Below are 22,927 nucleotides of genomic sequence, written 5' to 3'. Positions count from 1 at the left end.
AGCAGCATTTTGGACCATCTGTAAACGCATTATAGAAGACTGACTTATACCATAGTATAGTGAGTTACAGTAATCTAAACGAGATAGAACAAACAAGTGGATAATCTGTTCAAACTGTTTTACAGAAAGTAAAGATTTGATTTTTGATGAACGCCGTAAGTGAAAGAAACTTGATTTGATCACTGCACTAATTTGTTTCTCAAAACCCAGGTTGCAATCAAAAAGAACACCAAGATTTTTAGCACAGGGTGTAAAGTAGGAAGAGAGATGACCAAATTGAAGAGCATAGTCTTCATATGACTTTGAACCAAACAAAATGATTTCAGTTTTGTTCTCGTTTAACACTAAAAGATTCTGCTTTAACCATATTTGTAATTCATTTAGACAATTTAACAGAGGTCCTAAGCATTCTTTACTTTTATGCTGCAAGGGAAAGTACAGCTGAGTATCATCCGCATAAAGATGGAAGGACACTCCATATTTCTCAAAAATAGCACCCATTGTCAGCATGAATATCGAGAATAAGACTGGAGCAAGAATTGAGCCCTGTGGCACCCCACAAGCAAGTGGGTGTGAGGACGAACTATGTTGGCCAATAGAAACACTAAAGCTTCTGTTAGTTAAAAAAGATTGAAACCATTTCAATACCTTTCCCTGTAACCCAACACAGCTCTCCAGCCTGGAAATCAAGATATTGTGGTCAACCATATCAAATGCAGAGCTTAAGTCTAGAAGCACCAAAGCCACGGCATTCCCTTTATCTGTTTCTAGTAAAATATCATTTACAACTTTTAAAAGTGCAGCTTCTGTGCTGTGTTGAGACTTAAAACCCGATTTTTCAAGAATATTATTTGACATCAAATGGGACTGCAGCTGGGTCAACACAATTTTCTCAAGAATCTTAGAAAGAAATGGCAAGTTTGATATAGGCCTAAAATTAATGAAATTTGAAGAATCAAGATTGGGCCTCTTTAATAATGGAGTTACTATAGCTGTTTTTAGGCAATCAGGAACAACCCCAGTAATTAGACTAGTGTTAAAAACAGTTAAAAGATCATGTCCAACGGTACTGAAAATCTGTTTTAGAAATCTAGATGGAATGATATCTTGAGAAGATGAAGTCGATCTTAGACGTTCAACAATGCCTTTACAGGATTCAAAGGAAACAGGCTGAAAATCGTTCCACAGCATTGGACCACTTGATCTCTCAGGTTGAACAGAGTTCCCCAAGGGCAGGTTAGATCTTAATTGAACGGTTTTCTCATTAAAAAATGTACAGAATTTTTCACACAGTAATACGGAAGCATCAGGAAAAATGTTGACAGGGGGACTGAGCACAGAATCAATAACAGAGAAAAGGGTTTTAGGTCTGTGTAAATTGTCACCAATAAACTCAGATAAATATTTGGACTTGGCGGCCTTGACAGCTCTCTGATACATATATAGGGAGTCTCTCCACATTTCATATGAGACCTGTAACTTATCCTTACACCATTTTCGCTCTGCTCTTCTGCAAGCCTTTCTGAGCAAATGAGTTGAATCATTAAGCCATGGCTGGGGTTTAGTAACAATACATTTGGGTTTTAACAGAGCAATAAGATTCAGAGTAGACAAACATTTTTGATTGATTAATTAACAACATGTACTTACATGGGTTAGGTTAATGATTAGGGTTTGGTTTAGGGTTATTGATGCACAATTTTGTGCTAATACTATAGTAAGTACATGCAACGTGTAATAAGGAAATAAAATGTAACATTTATATTATATATTTCTATTTACACAGTATCAGTTCTTCACTAATATTCAGCATATTATAATGATTTCACCAAAGACGAGTAATGATGCTGAAAATTCAGCTTTGTGTCACACAAATTACGTTTTAAAATAGAAAATAGTATTTTCAAATTGTAGTGATATTTTACATTATTACAGTATTTTTTGATCAAATAAATGCATGAGAGACTTCATTAAAAACATTTTAAAATAAGTGTTTCCAAACTTGACAAGTACTTCATATAATATTTAAATATCAATTATGTATACAATAAGTAACTGTAATAATATAAAAGTATTGGTAACACTTTATTTTAGGGTCTCTTAACTAGTTGCTTATTAGCATGCATATTACTAGAATATTAGCCATTTTAGTAGTAATTAAGCACATATTAATGCCTCATTCTACATGACCTTATTCTACATTCCTAATCCTACCCAATACCTAAACTTAACAACTACCTTAATAACTATTAATAAGCAGCAAATTAAGAATTTATTGAGGGAAAAGTCATAGTTAATAGTGAATAAGTGTTCCCTATTCTAAAGTGTTACCAAAGTATTAAGCATTGATGAGTAGATAGATAATATTTGTATATAAGCATTCATATAAATTTGTATTTTTATTTAAATAGATATTATATATACAGTATTAACTTTATTAAAATATATAATCATTTAATCATAATATTACTATATTTTACATACACTTTGGATTTTCTGTAGGTTTTTACTTTACAGATCTCAAATGCAAATCAACTGTTTCCCTGAAAATGTTCAGGCACGTAAAGTTCTATGTATGTTTTGCGCTTCCTGTACGCCTGGTTTGTGTTTGTCAGCGGGTGCGGTCCGCTCTCTGGCCTCCGCGGTGCAGATGAAGGCGTTAAAGCCGGACCCTGCCGGCTCACTGTGTCTCTAATGAGATAAAGATCCTCTAATCCCCTTCTCATCCTCTCCCTCTCAGGAAGAGAGCCGCAGCTCCACAAAGCATCCAAAGAGGGGATGCAGGGCTTGATTCTGCCCCACAAAAGCCCCCTGACCGGGAGGACAAAAGAGGCCTCAGCGGCCCAGGAAAACAGATGTAATTAAAGAGATTAGACAAGGCAGAAAGGCAGAGGGAGAAAAAAAAAAGAAGAGCAATCTATAGAAAGAGGAAATGTTTCGTGGTTGAGAGGGAAGTGGGAGCGTGATTATAGGTTAGTGACAGGAAGTGTGTTTGTTTTCTTATAATTCCTTTCACAAACATTTGTGGCTTGTAAGCTGTTGAAGGTTGACAGGCTAAAGGAGCCATGGGAAATGAATCCTTAAAATGTCAGTGGTGGTCCAGAACCACGAAACCCTGAAGCATCTTGTCCAGATCTACTCTGATCATCTCTCATCATAAATCAGTTCCACTTAGAAATCCAATGAGGCAAAGCACTGGTTCAGTGCATTAACAGAGCTGTTCATCTATCATGATATGTGTGTGTGTGTGTCCCTCTCAAACACACAATAATGGCATTAGAAATGCTAGAGAAGCCCTGAAATGAGGCGTGAGCTGCACCATCATGTTGTGATGATAATCCAAATGTTCAGAGAGAAAGAGCTGGGAAATCACATCCTCTAATCCTGGCGTGCATAGATGGGTGTGTTGTCACATTTTGTTTTAATCTTACATTTTGTTAACATCTGTTAAATCAGTGTCTCAAACTTTGAGAGCATTCCATATTTCTCTGCTACAAATTAATAAATATTTTAAATTGGGTGATTTAATGTGACGTGCAAAGAGTGCTGTACTTGACACCCACTTCCAAGCTAGGGTGTGATACTTAATATTAAAAAAAAAAAAAAAGACATTTTGCATTCAAATTGCATTACATTGCGTTCAAAATGGTTGTGCCCCTGTCTTTATTTTAATGTAAACACCTTTATTCAAAATGGCCAAAATATAGGCAATTCAGTCCAAAATAGAACACTATTTTCAAAATTGTCGTTTTTAAATTTATTTTTAAATTTTTTTATAAAATAGTTAATTTAATACATTGCACATTTATTTAATATATAAATGTATTTGTTATGCATCAAATTAAACAAAAATCTTTGAATAATGCCTGTTCTCTCATTTAACATCCATTGACACGATCAGGAATGACTATAATCCAGACATGAAATTGTAATTACTTACCTTAAAAGTTTTTTTTTTTGTCCTAGATCCTTTATATTTTACAGAGAATCTGTAAATATGATATATGACAGTGTTTTCATATTCGTAGCTTACTTGTTGTTTGGTGTTACTATATACACAAACTGACTGCTTAATGCTCATTGAAAAGCCATATTTAATTATTAATAGCAGTTGTTCATGTTATTGTAAAATAACAATATTGGGATTTTCCTGTATTAGCCTAATTATAGTTATGAGGGTAAAAAGGCAAAAATCAACATCTATAAACTGCTGCTTTATTGTGATAAATGATCTAGATCTCACATAAATCATAAAGGATTAAATAACATTTAATAAATTGAATTAGGTATTTGATGTTTTATATGTAGGTTTTCTGTCAATATACAGATCTATAAATGAAAAACAAAAAAAAAATGATTACAATAAATTTGCCATAATTAAAAACGGTTTAATTGAATAAAACACTCCTGTTAAAATTACATTGTTTTATATTACAAAAAAGTTTATTTAAAAAAGCTTCAGATATATCTTTGTCTTCCTTTTTATTACTTTGTTGTTTAATATAAATGTGAGAGAAACTTCTCAGCATATGTGTGTGTTTCAGTCGTCTTATTGGTTCTGCAGCCGGTGCTCTCCGTCAGGATTAATCATTGGAGGTTAATTTGACGCTGTTAATTTAGTGCAGGAGGGACATGCTGGAGTGAAAAGCTGAGGCCCGAGCCAATCCCCCCGGGCCCATTTATCTGTCAGCCACCACGGCCAGCCTTGATTACAATTTGCAAAAAATTCATTAGAGTTAAGGCAATTGTCAGATCTCTCTTTCTCTCTCTCTCTCTCTCTGTCTCCCATCACTGTTCCTCTTGAAATGTCTTTCTGTCCAGGTTTCGTGTTTCTCATAATGTACATGATTGCGCTGTCTATTTTCCAACATCAACCAGACCAGTACATTTCAATTGTCTACCTGCTGGTGTGTGTGTGTGTGTGTGTGTGTGTCAGAGATGATGAGGCACTGATGATGTCTGATCTATTGCATTATACAACTATAAATCTACTACTAACAATAATTCAATTCCTCTGTTAAGAAGAATGTGTATTCCAGTTCAATAATGAAACTTTAGCCTGTAAACCAATGCAGTATTAATAACATTTGTCTCACATTACAGTTTACTCTCCATTTACAAAGGCACATGACTACAAAAAAACCATGTACTTAATATGCAATGATTTTGCAAAGCAGATTGTTATTACACATTGTTGTTATTAGTGTATACATTGTAATTATTATAAAGTAATTAATTACATAATGTTTATAACATGCAAACTCTAAGAATGTTTTTTTTTTCTCATTTACCAAGTACTTACCAATTTATACTTGCTTAAAAATCTGAATTCTTAAAATTCATATTAATAATAGGGTAAATATGTTGTTAATATGCATATTACAAATGTTGCTTATATTAATTATATTTCAATAAATAATATACTTAGATGGTTGTTATGAATCTGTAAAGTTTGGACATTCAAAAGTCTTAACTGACATATAAGTGGGTTATTGTTTTCATTAACAAAAATTCTAAACTCGTTTATAATCTGTCAAATTCGAATAAATTGTTAGATCTGGCAGACTATTTTTAACCGAGCTTTCATGCAGACGCAAATGCAAAATATAAAGCTAATATTATATGGATAAATAAAACATTGCAATACAATTATTATTTTTTTTTAAAGATATTATTTTATTTTATGGATAGTACAAATTGTCGAAATGGGTTTGAAAAAATATGAACGTAACATAAAAATGTCAAGAGCTGCGAAGTGTAAATGAGATTATTGTATTGTAATCAGTTGCGCATACCGCAGAGGCTGTTTATGCGAAATGATATTTGATTTACATTTGTGTCTCAAGGTTTCCCGACAAGTCCCGTGTGGGCCGAATAAGCTCGTTACTTTTCTTCCTACAACATGAGGCAGGTCCGGAGATCAAGGCTGACACGCGGCTGAGTGTCTCTCAGCCTGACCCTGAATCTATTCATCCTGTCACAACACCGCATTCAAATCATTTCAGATCATCTCTACTGCGCGGGACAGATTTATGCAGTAAAACAATACAATTATTAGCAATAATTATAATTATAACAATAATTGTTATTATTAAATGCCGTTTCAAATGATATAGTAAAAATAGACAAAATTTGCACAAATAATGTAAAGAAAAAAAAAATTAGCCCACTCAAACCATGACTGTATTTGAGATTATGAACACTTTGTGAACAGTTTATTTTCCTCCACACGCGCACTTAAGTGAATGAAGTAATTACGTGTTGCATTTCAAAAAAAGACAAATTTCTTTACAGTTGTTTATCCAGCTTTAATCCACACAATATTCTGAAGTCAGTAAACTCATGAAACGTTAGAAAGTTTTTTTTTTTCCTCACAATATTAAATAAATTAGCAGCGTGCCCGTGACGTCTGAAAAGGTTACAGAAAAAAGGAAAATGAATGCAAGAAAACAAACAAAACAATGAAAACAAAGGCTATTTACCATAGAAAATAAAGAGCACATATTTAACAGGTCGTTTTATAACTTCGAGGGAATTGTGTTAATTTTGCTATTAATTGAATTATATTGTGCTCTTCAGCAGAGACCAGAAGTGCTCCTTTTAGGATAGTATTCATCTCTGCCCAAAAACACAAGAACTAGACAGTCACACAAAACTAAACATAAATACACAGCGGAATTTCCTGGTTTGGTCCAAAGTTGGAAATAAAACTGCAGTTTCTCCCAGTATGAGGTCTTAGTTCGAGTTGAGTTTGTTGCTTCTTTTTCCTCGTTTGAACAACGCTGTCGTTTAAACGAAAAACTATTTATATCGCGCAAACTATCAGCTGGATAGCTTGCGTGTCCTGGGTTCCTCAGAAACATCAGCCTCAAGAAGAGTTTGGTCATATTTAGTATTCGCTGATTTGTCTCTTAGTCCTCTAGTATCTAAACCCAGTGTATCAAGGTCTGGCCTGTTCTAACTGTTGGTGTTGGCTGCGTATCGCAAACCGACTAACGTGCACCGGAATGGGCACCACAATTTTGGGGTTTCTGGAGGGCTCTCCGGTTTTGGAGTTCACGTTGCCCGCTTTGACCCGTTTCCACTTGGCTCTCCGGTTCTGAAACCAGATCTTGACCTGCACCTCGCTGAGCTTTAAGGCATGGGCGATCTGTGAGCGTTCTGTGAGGGATAGATATTTCTTACAGTGAAACTCCTTCTCCAGTTCTAAGAGCTGCTCGCTCGTAAAAGCCGTCCTCCTTCTCCGATTTTTCCCGGTGGACGTGGTGTTCCCGGCCCCATTCCCGCCGTGGACGCCGTCGTCCAGTCCTCCGTTGGCGTCTCCATCTTCCTTCTGACACATGGCGTTACCGGGCCCGTTATCATCGGAGCTGTAATCTAAATCACTGTCCATGGAGAAGCTCTCGTCTTTCCTGTGACACTCATCCTCCTTCGTGTCGTCTTTGTTGTGACCTCGCACTATGGGAATAAAATAAAAAGCAGATTTAATTTGAGAACTGCCCGAGGCTATGAGGATAAAACATCTAAACAATAATTCGCTGTGGGGAAAGTTGTGTTTATTATTTTTGAATTGTGTGGTTGGGAAAGCAAGTTGTGTTTTCATGAGAATCTTATCTGGTCTTCTTCCTGTTTATTGCAGGCTGCAGCCACTTCTACGCGCAATTACGCACGGTGATGGATCCCTTAGGAAGGCTGTTTGTACACCTCAAAACAAGACTTCTGAAACCGGCTTAAAAGTTTTTCCCACTACCACAACTTTTTATTATTTGTCTTTTCATCTCACTTCTATTTTTCTGAAAATGTCATGTACATAGGCGCACCAATTATTATTTTTTTTCAGTAGGCTATCAGATAGCTAATGTCCATTTTCTTTACGTTGCAGTCGTAGGCTACTAAATGTTGGACTACATTTATTTTACTCTGCATACATATAAATGATCCAGGCGACAGTGAATTTTGCTTACAGTTTTATGGACATTTAAACACCGCTGGCCCACCGATCCCTCAATTAAAACGAGCTAATTTAGTCATTGATGGCAGTTTGGCCTGAGGCGCTATTCCCTGAAAACTTGATAATTCACGTGTGTTACACTGAAATTCTTTAAGCCACAATCTTGACATTTTATTCCCGGAGGATTTTATATAATTATTTCTGTCCCGCATTCTTGTCCCTCACCAGTGCGACTAGGTAAATTGAATTTAAGTGACAAAATTCATTTTAGCGTAAAGCAGACCAAGAGTAGCCTACACAATTTGTTTTTCGAAAGCAAAATAAAACGTATGACATGTTAAGACGTAGATTAATAAATAATTCCAATAATTTCTAGATTTAACATTTTGAGAAGTGTTTGAGAATTTAAGAATAAATCAATAATAAGATAAGTTTTTAAATAGTATTAGCCTATTATATCTTTAAAAGACAATTAACAAACAAATAGGACAAGTAACATAAATCTATTCGGAATGCGCACTGAAAACAACGCGTGAAGAGTTCTGCAGGCTGTTTTGGTCTCACCTGTAGAGGTGTGCACGGACTGCGAGTCGTGAAATGACGGAAGGGTCGCTGAATCTTTCGTTGGAAACGTTTTCCCATCCTCTCCATCCAAACGAATATCCTGAGATTTATCGAACATGGCGTGAATAGACTGAGAGCCGAGCTTCCTCGCCGCGTCCTGGTGCTGCTGGGATGGCGAGGTGGAAAAGCCGCCGGGTAACGTGGCCATCAGCGTGGATGTGAGCGCCATGCCCTGCGCCAGGCTGGAGCAGAAGCCGCTGGGCAAGCCCGGGATCGGGTGGTGCGGATGGGTCGCGGGGAGACCGCTCTGAGGAAGAGCTGGAGGAGGCGGTGGAGGAGGCGGAGGTAGCACCACTGACCGATAGGGCATAAACATGGGATAGCCCGTGTACACGAAATGTCCCGGACTGGGCTGCGGTGGACCTCCGATGAGCGAGTCAATGCTGAATGCAGTGGTGCTTCCCACCGGACGCTGCATCATCATGAACGGTGAACTGAAAGCTGCACTCATATGATCTTATATAGACAGTTTTTGAAGTCCTGAAGTCTGTAGGAGCAGCTGTCTCCCCCGTGCTTCTCAGATGAGGTTGTCACTGCTGCACAGTGTCATACACTGACACTGGTGAATAATTCCGTGAACGAGTCTCTGTATGTGCAGTTGCATCTGTTTCGACTTAGTTCAGTGCCAAACTATTTTTTTCGTTGTAAGAATAGCGCGAGACAAGTGCATTGAAAAGCAAACACCAGACGCAAATCCCTTGCTGAGAAATATCTGGTCGTGCATCTCAGATGAGCTTTATCGTCCTCCTTTGAGTTATATCAGCGTCCTTGTCCCTTCTGCTTGGCCGCGTTTCATTTCGACCTGATGGAAGTCACAATAAATCGCTCCTCGCAGCATCAGCTGTGACCATCTACTGAAGTGTGAGTTTGAATTACGCTCCTTCGGTTTAAGCGTCTCCACCACGCGCTCTGGCCACGCCCACCGCGACTCCGCGCTTGCTATTGGTCCGGTTTCATCCGTTTATGTGGAACCGTCCTGACGCTCCAGAGCCGCGAGCGTTGCGCTGGCTGCTGTCTCTTAAATTAGAACGTCACTAACACAGTCTCACATTCCAAAACAGTCAAAACAAGAATCATGTGAGATGTGATCTGATGTGTATTTTGGCACTGCAATTGCATTTAATAGTTGTGCTAATGTTTTTCTTGATTCCACTTAATGAAAGCTACCCTTTGGCCAGTGTTTGCATGTTCTGAGATGTAAATTTGTAAAAAATAAACAAATAAATAAAGCATATACAAAACCAATAAATGTCACCTTTGAAACATTTTTCTCATTTTTAGTTAACCAAATGCAGACAAACATCAAATATGCCCCATTAAACCTTCTCAAAGTTATTATGTATGAATGTTTTCAACACAATTTGACTGAAATAGCATCCTTACATCTGTTTCTAACTGAAAACGCACACACAGATGACTCTGGCATTGGCCTGTTCATAATGACCCTGTGCCCTTTATAGCAGTCAGTCATCACAAGATGTCCTTTCAGACACTTCTGTGTGTAATAGCCCTCATTCACACATACACTGTGTTCCTCACAAACGTAAACATATTAAACATATTTCAATCTGCTCTCCATGAGCCATAGTGAAACCTGAAACTGAAAACATAAAGTATAATTCTCTGATGTTACAGTACAATGTAAAAAAAAAAAAAGCATCAGTATGCAGGCTAAATTAGATTGCTAAAACCACGAATAAACAGAAGAAAAAAAAACATCATAATGAAATTGTCAATGTTTTTTGGTGAGGGGGATTAAATCATGAATTATTCAGTGGGATTGCTGATCAATAAATGTGTCTCCATGTTTGTAAAGTCTTTGGTCATGTGTGCATCATTTGGCCCACATAATTAAAAGGAATGCGTCCGTTTTCTGTGTTCACGGTGATGATTAGTCCTAATCTTTGGGGACCTTCCTTCCCTTCGTGCACCCTAAAAACCTTGACCCCGATCCCCCACCCCTGCCTCCAAGCCAAATCAAGGGCGATCCCCTCACCCCCTCCCCAGGGTCACAAGGACACAGTCTCATTAAAGACAGGCTGATACGCAACTGCAATGCAGACATTAAATAGCAGTATTTTTCAATTAACGCTGACAAATTCAATCAAAATTCCATAGATTAGGATGAAATGAGGCATGGGTCATTTACAAGGGGATTTAATTGCACCACCATTAGACAAATAGTACAGCAGTCACCGTTCCATTATCAATCATGTGAAGGCATCAATAGTACAGGGAGAGGATGGGGGATGGGGGGTGCTTTCTGATACGCTGCGATTGAACCAGCACCGCAGAGCGGCTAATAAATACCCTCTTTTGTACTTATAAATTATCCAGTTTAATTAACAACATGGATTATGATTGGAATATGATTTAATTAAACCTTTCCTGCATGGTGGAGTGCAGAATCATCCATTATGTAGAAGCGAGGGGGAGCGTTACCGTGGGCTAAATTAAGAAAGGCCCAGAAACACTGACAGCCCCTGAAGATCTTCTGAACGGGACAATAACTGCAACCGTGTAGTGATAAGATGCAGAGAAGTTCTGTGCTTATGCTTTTAATTGTGTAGCATACAGATGGAGGACTGGAGAAAATGCCCCGCATCTAAGAAAGGTTTACTCAGTGGGCAAACCAATTAAAGACCTCTTATTGCTACTCGATGCAGTTTTGCAGGGGAAATGGATTTTGAAATGTTGCCTGCAGCATTTGACCATTCAACATTATTTAGTTACTGTGTCTCAGGCTCAACCTTTTCATCAAGATCCAAATGTCAGCTATAATTTATTCGGCACAGTTCGCCTCTCCCAATGAAAACATGAGTCGCTGTTTCCCTCTTTCTGATCCGGTCGCATTAGGAAAGGGCATAGGCTCCAACACTTTCATATGTATGTTTAATTTGCTCTCAAATTGTTTTGGTCATAGACAAACGGCTATGAAAAGCCTGACCTTCGATTTCAAATTATGAGATCTATTTGAAATCAATTGATTAACCTTTAAATGATCCCCTGATGATAGGAGATCAGACCCATTCAAGGGCTGGCCATGTGTGACTGGTGGGGAGCGCTGGTTCTCCCTGAGGCTCAGGGCTAAGCACAGAGATTGATCTATCTCAGTCAACCAGTCCTCAGGGCTCCACACTATTGCCAGTCAATAGCCACTAAGTTTAGGGCTGCTCTACATCCATACACTCACAGCTAAACTTGTGCTACCCACTGATAAATAGGTTACAAGGCTAAAAGCCCCCTTAAGGAACTTAAGAAATTAAGCTACATGATGAATGAAAAATCTATTTATTGAATATTGATGGAGAAACAGGAAAAAATGGCAAAAGAGAATATGAAATACCACATTAACTTTAATATGTTTTATGTAATGTGCATAATTCGGTGTTCATTTAAACACTTTTGGCATCTCATAAGAACTATAAATTTAGCTTTCAGCACAGTACAGTGCAATAGAGCTGCATTGTTGTTATTTCCCTAATGACCCTCCATTGTGATTGGAGCAATGTGAGCACATTCTACACATCATTCACAACAAATCTATTCCTATCCAATTACAGAAACAATTAGTTACACTACAGGTATTTTGCATCTGCCTCTTCTGTGAAGCTAAAAGCATTTTTGGTGACATTTTTTGGCCACAGCAAGAGTCTATCCTTCAAACTTTTAAAAGTTACTAAAACAAAAATGAAGACAATCATGATGTCATGGATCAGAAAACACTCTCAGTGCATTAAGACAAACAGGCGTTAAAATGGGTACACTTTTGCATACTTTAAAAGAAGTAGGCTACTTATTTCAGAAATTATATTATTTAAAATAATATGTGTGAGTGCAAAATAAAATGTAATGTAACTGCATATTACCTGAAATATTGAATGAAAATGTATTATAGTTAAAAGTTAAAAAATAAATGCATTTAGTTGTGCTCACATGGGCCAAAAAGTACATCTTTATTAGTAATTTGTTTTTGAAATATGATTAAAGTGTACTGTTGAATGTACTGATGAGCATTTATGATAAAATAAAATATACCTTAATGTCCTTTCTATTGAAAACAGTAGGTGTATTTAAGTGTTAAGAAACATTCATGAAAGTGTACCTTCTTTAAGTACACTTAAGTAGCCCTTCATTTCATTAATATTATATTATCTGCATATACACACACTTTTTTTCCCACAAGGGTTGGAAAGTGCTGTAATTTTTATGTTGCAATTTGGTGTTTTGGGAGAAAAACACCCCAAAAAAGGATTTTAGCCCCATTGTATCATACTTGCCCCATCTTAATATTGTTTACTACATGGTTTTACATCAATCAAAAAACGGTCGACAAGAATTCCATTCATGTCTTTGCAGACAGAAGCAATAATCCAAACGCTGTCTGGCAAGTGCAGGCTGAATGGAGTGTAAAAGGGAGGTCAGTGTCACAGCTACAGGCATGTGCTTTACATCGGTTCAGACTCCCAATTGATTATGTCATTTGGTTTTGTGAGACATATATTTATATCTAAAGACACATTTTCATTGCCAGTTATACTTGGTAAATAGACACAAAGCTCAACACGGTATCCCTACAATAAAGTGCAATTCAAACCATTATTCCAATTTTAATATGCCTCACATTAAAAGGATCACACCACGACACAAGTGTGTACCATGGTTCAATTCATCTTGCTTTATTAAAGTGAGGAAATGAGGTGAGGCATCAGTGCTTTGCACCCCCAGGGCACGTTCAAGACAGATGAACAACAGGGGCAAGCACAATGATAGCACAGGATTAGCACCCCACACACACTGGAGCTCTGTACAAACGCACAAAGCAGCAGAGAATGGCTTTACAAATCCTCAAAAGCAACATTCTGATACTGTCACCATCAGTCAGCCAAAAGCACCTCACACATGCAGTCTTGTACGGCTCAAGGAAATCAATACTGCAACTAAGTGCATCTATAAAAGATCGCCATAAACATGCCAGCTCATTCAGCCCAGTCATTGAACTCAGGAAACTGACACTAACAATTGACAGCATGCCGCCTTATTTTTTATTATTATTTTTATGCATATTATTTTTGTGTAAAAAAAGTTGTAAAACTTCCCATCTAGTTATAAGTTATGTGTTCATGTTAATCAATGATAATTGACAGAATTTATAGCATCTCAGCAGGCTTTCTTATTTAACTTAATTTTAAGGAAAGAAATAAAGAAATAAAGAAAGAAAATATCATGGCTAACCAGGTGGCGAGGGTTGTATCACTTTCCAGTGTACTTAATGCACATGAAAAGTGCGTTTGCCACAGTGGTTATTTAAACATTCTACACACACATTGTTATATTTTGAATCACTAGATAATATTTTATGTATTTCTTTTATATTATTGTCCCATTTTATTTGCTATTTATCTTTTTTTATATTATTATTATTATTGTTTATTTAATTTTTTTTTATTAAAAAGCTTAAAATTAAAAGAAAGAAGGGGATAGTGATAGAAGACTGCATAAAATTTTTTAAAAAATGTGTCCACAATAAATTCATGCACAAAATGCCAATCGGTTCAACTGGTATTAGTAAGTAACAACCACTCTTTGGACATTGTACACAAATTTACACCTCCACTTTGCGAATGAATAAACTGTTTTAACCAGATATGTATAAGAATATTATTTCAAATACGTACTTCTTTGAGTTACTACGGATTACTGAATAACAATGTGTTACAACACTGCTCTTCTCTCGAACTATTGTACAGTACACAGAAGATTTAGCCTACTGTTCCAACCAGTCAGATTAACCCACAGCGCCGCCTGCAGGTCATGATAAAAAAAATACAAATTTGTTTCAGAATCAGACAGTAGCCTAAACCATGCTCAACGTGTCGAAGTGTATCGATCTCTGAGTAAAATATACAGACAATATGTTTAATCATAAACAAGAGTCACGGTCAGTAGCGTTCAGAGTCACCTATGGAGTCACATTGAATAGACTGATATAGCCTACAAATGTCCAATATAAACTCTCACATGAACACAATTTCTACATTTTAAAGAACTGTGAAGAATTAGATTAAGAACAGAAACGAGAACTTTGAAACCACAAATTAAATATCCTCAATTGTCTTGCCCCCACCATCAACTCTACGCAAAACTACCAGACATGTCAATCACAAGCAACTTTTAAACGCCCATGAAACGGAAATCCAGATGTGCTTTAATTATAGTCATTTCAAAAGCATCAGCAGCCTTCACTCTCCACAGACCTTCAGAACCAGACACCATGCTCCATGACTAGACATCAAATTCTCGCTTTAACAAGCTGAATTGAAGCCATTCTGGCTGAAGACATCCACGGGATCAGCTGTCCAGACGGTCAACATTCAATGCTCTTTTCCTGTCCTCTCTGAGTGAAAAAGCAGTCAGTTTAATTAACCTAAGTACCTTAGACCGAGTTTGTCTTGTTATTGCTTGGCTAGACAAGACATGAAGTGTTCATGTGCTCTTTGACACGTGAAAACTAGATTGGAACATAGCACTCATTAGGCCATAATAACTTATCTGTACAATGATCTTCCACTTCTGTGTGAAATATACACTTTAAAAACCTGAAAGTAAATGCAATCTTTAAAAACATGGTTAAAATTGATTTCTGGTCTTGTTACAGTGTTTGAATAATGGTTGCTTTATGGTGCTGTTTTTGACAACTCTGAGAAAGAGCTTTGATGGATTTAAGAGCAACCTTACTTCCACCATTTAGTTCAGGCTCATTCAGCGGTGGTAGGAAGAATGAAAAACTCCAGGCGACCTATGAATCCACCTTTATTCGTCTGAGAAAATAAATAGGTAATTTTTCTCCCATATGAAATAGACACCAAGATTCAGACTGTGACAAAGAGAGAGATAATGTAAACTGTTGAGTTAACCCTGTACAGATATCTGTTTGATATAGTGTAAAGTGCCTTCAAGGCTGGTGGATCCAACATCATTATGAGGAGAGGGCCACGGTTTGCTCAGACCTCCAGAGCTTTAATGAGTCTTTCTTTGCTAATTAATTCTGTACGAGTTTGACTATAGCACCGAAGCCTCTTGCTACTAAAACTCAGTCCTACAGAACACACAGAGACTGTCACAGACATGAAGCAATTTGTTTCTTGTAGGTTTACAAGGGTTAGTGGCATGGTACTTCCCCCCCCAAAAAAGAAGGGTGAAGGTACGCACATCCGAAAATGTCTTAACCAAGTGCAAGATCAAAAAATATCGTCAAAAAAGTGGAAAAAAGATCTGCACACTGTTATTCCCTTTATTTAATTTTTTTTAAAACAACGTTTCGCTGCAGAGACCTTCGTCAGGTTTCATACATGACGATCATGTTTTTAAATTAGTTTTGATTGGAATTCTGGAACACGTTATGAACACGTTTGGTTTAATCTTTTAATTATTATATATTAGTTAAAAAAAATTCACTTTTTAATATTTTAAAAATTTCACTTATTAATATTTAATCTTTTGTCTGTCAAGTCAAAGTCATGCAAAGTCAGCAACATACAGAATGATGTAGAAAAAAAGCATAAAACAGGAACTGAGAGAAGACCTCTGGAGACCCTCATGTCTAAATCATAAAGTCTTTTAAAATATCACATAATTTGACATTTTCATGACAAGGCAACTTTTATTTTTTATTTTTACCAAGAATATTTTAAAATGAGTTTTTATTTTTGATATGATAAAAGGATAGTTCACCCAATAATTAAAATTCTGTCATTATTTACTTACTTTCCTGTTGTTCAAACCTATATGACTTTCTGTCTTCTGCGGAAGTGGAACATAAAAAAGAAAATATTTTAAGGTATGTCTCAGTGCTTTTTGTCCATACAATGGAAGGCAATGGTAACCAAATCTGTTTTACCAATGTTCTCCAAAAATATAATTTGTGATAATATAATTTATGTTTCACAGAAGAAAAGTCATACAGAACTGTAGTAATACAAGGGTGAGTAAATACTGTAATGGCAGAATTTTTGATTTTGGGTGAATAATTCAACCTATCTATCTATCTATCTATCTATCTATCTATCTATCTATCTATCTATCTATCTATCTATCTATCTATCTATCTATCTATCTATCTATCTATCTATCTATCTATCTATCTATCTATCTATCTATCTATCTATCTATCTCTCTCTCTATATATATATATATACACACACACACACATATACAAATTTTCATTTTATTTGTCATGGACACTCGTGTGTCTGCACTCTCTTGTGGGAAAACTAGAAGTTTGTGAATGATGAGCAATTCTGTGGAAATCTGCAGAGATTTCTATGGCCACAGATTCAGTCTGGGTCTGGTCATAGCGACATATTGGTTTCTTCAGCATGTCTGCACTTGCAATATAAAGGACATTCTTTCCTCTTGCCCTCATGTTCTTCTTTAATATTGATTTAATCCGAAAGAACATCTAAATGCTGTATCTGCTTTCTGGGGACATGTATCATCCCTTTATCACCTCTTTCTTACTATGGTGAGTTATGTGTGCATGTTTTTTTTTTTTATGAACATTTGCTTGGAAACATATGAGAATATGTGTGTAACCGTATGTGTAAGTGCTGGTGTATGAGCGTTATGGGTTTTTCTAATGTAGCTCTGATGACAAGGGGGTGTGGATTCTAAATGGCTGTGGCTGGCAAGGTCACTGTGTCAGATTGGGCTCTATAATGTTTCCATGATCATAATAACAAATCCTCAAGGTTACAGTGCGTTGATCTTGATCACGAGGGTGCGCAGGGGTGGAATACATTCAGAGTACCAATATGCCACTCAGATCAGAATTATGCAACCATCTACATTCCCTATGTTAACTGACGTCCTTGAGGATTCTACTCACAAAAAATATGTTCCTGAATGGCGGGACCTTCACGTGCAGAACCTTCTAGACCCTCAGGATAGAGTTGGTGACGTGGAAAAAATTGTTGTGAAATTGCATGGGTCCATTTAAAAAAACAGGTGTAATAAAACAGCTGACAACTGTAGGGTAAAATGTGCTATATTATTAAAAATTAAATTAATAGTTCCATGAAATTGGTAAGTAAGATGTCTTAATGTAAGATTTTTGAAGGTTGGATTTATTTGATCAAAATACAGAAAAAAAAAAACAGTAATATCGTGAATTATTATTACAATTTAAAAATTTATTTTATTTCATTATTTTAAAACATTTTTTTATTCCTCTGATGGCATAGCTGAATTTTCAGCAGCCATTACTCCAGTTTTTAGTGTCACATGATTTTTCAGAAATCATTGTAATATGCTCATATGGTTCTCATATAACATTTATTATTATTATTATTATTATTATCACAGTTGAAAGCACTTGTGCTGCTTAATATTTTTATGGAAACTGTGATACACTTTTTCAGATTCTTTGATACAGTAAATAGAATGTTTAAAAGAACAGCATTTCTGTCATCACAACCCTCAGAGAGTTTAGCGAGGTAATATACATGGTAATGTTAATGTGTTTGGTCTTGGAGGAAAAGATCTGCTACACTGCTGCGGCACAACAAGTACTGAGACTTGCTGTTGCCAATACATCCACAGACATGCTGCTGTGAGCATGTATGAAATACCGCTGCTGCACATATAACATATATGAAATAACCCCCATATATAATATTCATAAAATCCCCCTGGAGCAGATTTATACAGGTGGAGCTGGGGAAGGTTTTCTGAAGCGCGTTGCAAATTCTACAAGAAGCACTGGTCAAGTATTTAAATGTTGAGCAGCAAGTTCATTTGCTGCTGATTATACTGTGTCAGATTGAGTTAGAATCTATCGACCTGTGCCATCTAGAGTTTTACGACAGAACTTTGTATTAATTTGAATAACTTTTTTTTTTTTTTTTTGTTGTTGTTGTTGTAATAATGCATAATCTTTACTGTCACTCGTATGCACCTTAATGCATTCTTGCTGATTATTAAAAAAAAAGATAAATAAAATCTTACTGGCTTCAAACCTTTGAATCTTAATATACATAATTTCTGCAAAATCCCACTGGCACATCTTAGCTCAACTATAATAATGTGCCACTCATATCTGTGCTTTTAAGGGGTGTTTACACAATACCATTTTCAACTAAAAATGGAAAACTTTTTGTGTATTTTGGCCTTCATTTTGGGGGCCTTAAAATGCAAACATTTGAAAACAGTGCAAGTTTTTGAAAACCTTAACGTTACCATCTCAGAGTAAACTACAAAAACTAAAATCTTTGAAAACGGTAACGTCATGCATATGCGTATTACATGTTCAGACTAAAGCAATGCGTGTTTCTTTAGTGGGATCACCAGCTACTGGCCTAGCTAGCATGCATAATACAGAAGTTTTTTGTTGTTGTTGTTTTCATGGATCCATGTGAACAGCTTGTTTTGTATGTGGTCTGTTTGTGAAACTTTTCAAAAACACAAAGAAAAACCTTCTTTAGTACATCATTGACATGTAAATAAATGTACCCTTAGTCTCCAGTGATCTAATGATGTGAGACAGTCAGACTTTGACCTGGCAAAGAAGAAAACTTGAATAAAGAGTTATGCGGATAATCACTTGCACTTCTGTTTCTCAAGGACGTAAAACAGTCATGTTCCCCACCCCTGTCCAAAAAGGCGGCAGCAGTGGCCTGTGATTTCCCAGATTCCCCTGCTGGAGCTTCTGACCGGGGCAGGCTGGTTGGTCATTAAGTGGCAGGACAGTGGTGTAATTGAGATGAAGCACACCTGGACTTTAATTGCTCACTCACCTGGTTCAACAGCCCCTCTGTGTAAGTAGCACTGCCTACCCTGTCACTCTCACTGTGGGACTGAGCCGCTAGCAGCATAAACAGCTCTGTCATACAGACGTTAGCTGACCTTTTAAAGTATTTATAAAGGTGTAACCAGTCTGCTTTCCTCCCCAGGTAAGTCCTTGTTTGAGTAATGATTATCTGAAGTGCCTGAGTAGCCAGGCCTCTCTCATCCACACAACTGGCCTGAATCCTAGACAGTTTTAGTGAGTCCATTTTCCACCGTTTGACAAACGGCTTGTAAAAAGCATGTAAATTGCACCCTAATCCCAAAAATCTCTTCAAACATGGAAAAGCCAAACAATTTTAACGGTTCAGGGGACTCATACTGCATTTGTGGAAAACTGCATTATGTAAACAGTATGTAAAACAGGTTGAAGCTGAATTAAACTCATGCTGTGCAGCTCTGCAGTGGCATTTTTTAAATACTAGAATATGTTCAAATTAATCACTTTTGATTTGCTGCATTAAAAAGTCAGACTAATTAACAAATGATTAGCAAATGATAAAGAATTACATGATGTTGGGCTAATTAGCATAACATTAATTGCTTTGTTTTATAATACCCAGCTGGCTAATTGTTCTTTCTCTCTCTTCTCCATAATTATTCCAGAAAGGAGGTGACTGTGGTTTCTCTCCTCCCCACTGAAGGGGCCTGAAGCCCATGGTTAGCTGCCTTTATATAAAATATTCATATGAGGCTGGTACTGCCACAACGTCAATGTCCATCACCCACTGTAAGGCCACCACATATGCAAAGCAGCAGGTTTAGAGCAAACCTCTTGTATTCAAAGCGAAATTACTACAACTAGATCAATACGCCATTAGTACCATCCAGTAACCACCATCTAGTAACCTGAAAAATCTCTGGACCAACAGATTGAAGGATAATGAGATTAATACCTTCTTTCCCACCAGTTTTTAATACAATGGCACCCAAGACAGCATTTAGCAGATAAGCGGCTCTATACAGAAAATAAAGTATATAAAATTGTGGATTATCACATTGTGTATACCTACACTGTATACCAGTTCAATGTGGATCTAGTTGCTGATGGTAAGAAGGATTTACAAGATATTTTGTCTGAGCAAGTACTGTAAGTAGCAAAATTGCTGACATAAACTTGAAATTTACTACCAAATCTGACCCAGAAGCTCAAAATATGTATCATTGTAGGCTCACCATATAGGTTTGGGTTGTCGTGATTTTGCCAAGACATGTTCCTGGATCAACATCTTTTGATCAAATCAAGTAAACATCAAACTGATCTGTACAAGCATATACGTATCATTAACACATGATCATATTAATAAACGAGTGTAAAGAACTACCTGATCGCTTAAGTTTGATGTCTGTATGGTTCATAACAGTCCATTCTTATTATCAACTATCAACATTACTGTCCAAAAATATAGACTTAATCCAATTCCTACCCCTAAAACTGGTTTGGGGTACAGCAAGAACATAGAGCGCTGATTTTTGATTGCACTAATGGAATAGTGTTACCCCAAAATCTTCCATAGTTCACCTTAAATAACTGCAGTTCATGTAGGAAGTTGGCCATTGAGAATGATTACAAAACGAATGATCTATTTGATAAAACGTGCAGTAAAACGGTAATATTGTGGAATAATATTACAATTGTATTATTTTACAATGTAATTTATTCCTGTAATAACAAAACAAAATTTTCAGCAGCCATTTTTTTATAAGTCTATCTATCTATATGATTTAGAAAGCTTTTGAGTCTTCTCAGATGATCTCCTGCTTTGTCTTCTTCAGAGTAACACTGTAAGCCACCAATTCTTTGTCATTTTATGTAAAAAAATAAGCCATTAAAACAGTACACTATCTCATATGCATGTGCATTCCCAATGAGCAAATTGTGCACCCAGCTCACAGGGATAGTCAAATGTGACAGCTTAAGAGAGGCTATCCTGTGGGTCAGTTTCCCAGTTATCTCCTGTCATCTGGCCTTTTTGAAGGCTCACTTTAACAATCTCCATTAAATCAGGGACAACTTCTTAATGGCTCTGTCTCACCCTTCATCCCCTAGGCCAAACCTAGGGTTGCTAAAGTTGTAAAGCCTGCATCACTATAAACAGTACCTCAGAGGTCACTGCTTGCTGCAGGAAAGGCAGCCCTGCACAAGAAAGCCCAGGACCCTGGAGCCACAGGACAGGGAAATAAATAGTAATTGCAAAACAATGGTTAAAAGGCTCCTTGAAATGAGGGAGTTGCTGTACTTTATTTTACAGCAACGGCCACAGGGCGAGAAAGGTCTGCGCTCAGGTCTCAATGAGACAAAAAGATGCATCTGACTAATCCAATCTGAATAATGTTTAATTATTAGTGCTCCTGAAGGGGAGAAATGTGTAGGGGAAATGACCTATGAGAATAATGCACAGTCAAACGAGGCATTTAATTAAAAACAGTATGAAGAGCACTGCAGGAAAAGATGACTTCAAATCATCTTTTTATTTTCAGTAATTAGGTGTGCAAATATAAGCCAGTGCACATGGGCACGTGCATAACATCTTGCATTTAAATTAGCAATTCAAGAAAAGAAAAAAAAAAACATACTCTTAACATGTCACCCAGCTCTAGGGCTCTTTTTTTGTTCTTTGGGTTAGAAGACACACACACACACACACACACACACACACACACACACACACACACGTATTCCTGATTAATTCAATTAGATGTGAGCTGAAGCTACAAAGAGCACATTGAGGTGACTATGTTTGTCATGCCCTATAAACCTGGTGAGAAGGAGGAGGGGATCCGGTAAGATCAGAGTTAAAGAGTGGGATAAAGATAGAACAAGGCAAGCCAAAACACACACACACACACACACACAGAGAGAGAGAGGGAGAAAACATACCAAGAATGACCTGGGATAAGTGGTGAGGGAGTTTATTATGTTGCAAACAAGGGGTAGCACACAGATTACTGAGAATGAAGGAATTTAAAACAGGCATCTGCTCCCATGGGAAGAGGAGTCTAAAGGAGGAAGGGAAGTGGGTCAGCTGCTTGGCAGAGCAGGCTGTCTCGTAAGCGTTGAACACTAAATACTCAGAGACCTGGGCAGAGATGTCGCACTGCAGCCCTTCTAGCAGACACAGTACGGCTGAAGATTACATGGGCCAGTAAGCTCTGTGATACTGAGAGTTTCCATATAATGCCATACGATCTTATGGCGTTATATTTGCTCTCTCTGTGTTTTTACAAATGAGCAAAAAGTGGCCCTATTTAACTAATGAAGGCATAGTTCATCTGTCATCATTTACTCCCCCTCATGTCATTTCAAACTTGTATGACTTTTCGCTTTTCTGCGCAACACAGCAGAAGAAAGTCAGTCATTTAGGTTTGGAATGACATGATGTCGAGTAAATGATGATTTACATTTTGGGGTGATTTTTAGCCACACTTTAAAATGAATGAATGAATTTCAATGTGGCATTTTATTTCAGAACTAAATTAAAGGTATAGCTAGTCCACCCATAAATGTAA

The 22,927-nt window shown here is 37.0% G+C and overlaps 1 protein-coding gene across 1 annotated transcript; it reads right to left on the bottom strand.

Annotated features, from left to right (window-relative positions):
* Nucleotides 1–6,237: 6,237 nt before the first annotated feature.
* gbx2 (gastrulation brain homeobox 2) lies at nucleotides 6,238–9,488 on the bottom strand. Its single transcript, XM_058779456.1, has 2 exons — nucleotides 8,516–9,488; nucleotides 6,238–7,458 (listed from the first exon to the last, which is right to left on the bottom strand). The coding sequence occupies exons 1-2, from the start codon at nucleotides 9,024–9,026 to the stop codon at nucleotides 6,941–6,943; spliced, it is 1,029 nt and encodes a 342-aa protein (XP_058635439.1). The 5' UTR covers nucleotides 9,027–9,488; the 3' UTR covers nucleotides 6,238–6,940.
* Nucleotides 9,489–22,927: the final 13,439 nt, after the last annotated feature.

This window comes from Onychostoma macrolepis, chromosome 06 (assembly GCF_012432095.1).
Source record: "Onychostoma macrolepis isolate SWU-2019 chromosome 06, ASM1243209v1, whole genome shotgun sequence".
Classification (NCBI taxonomy): domain Eukaryota; kingdom Metazoa; phylum Chordata; class Actinopteri; order Cypriniformes; family Cyprinidae; genus Onychostoma; species Onychostoma macrolepis.
This window is presented reverse-complemented; position numbering and strand designations above follow the sequence as displayed.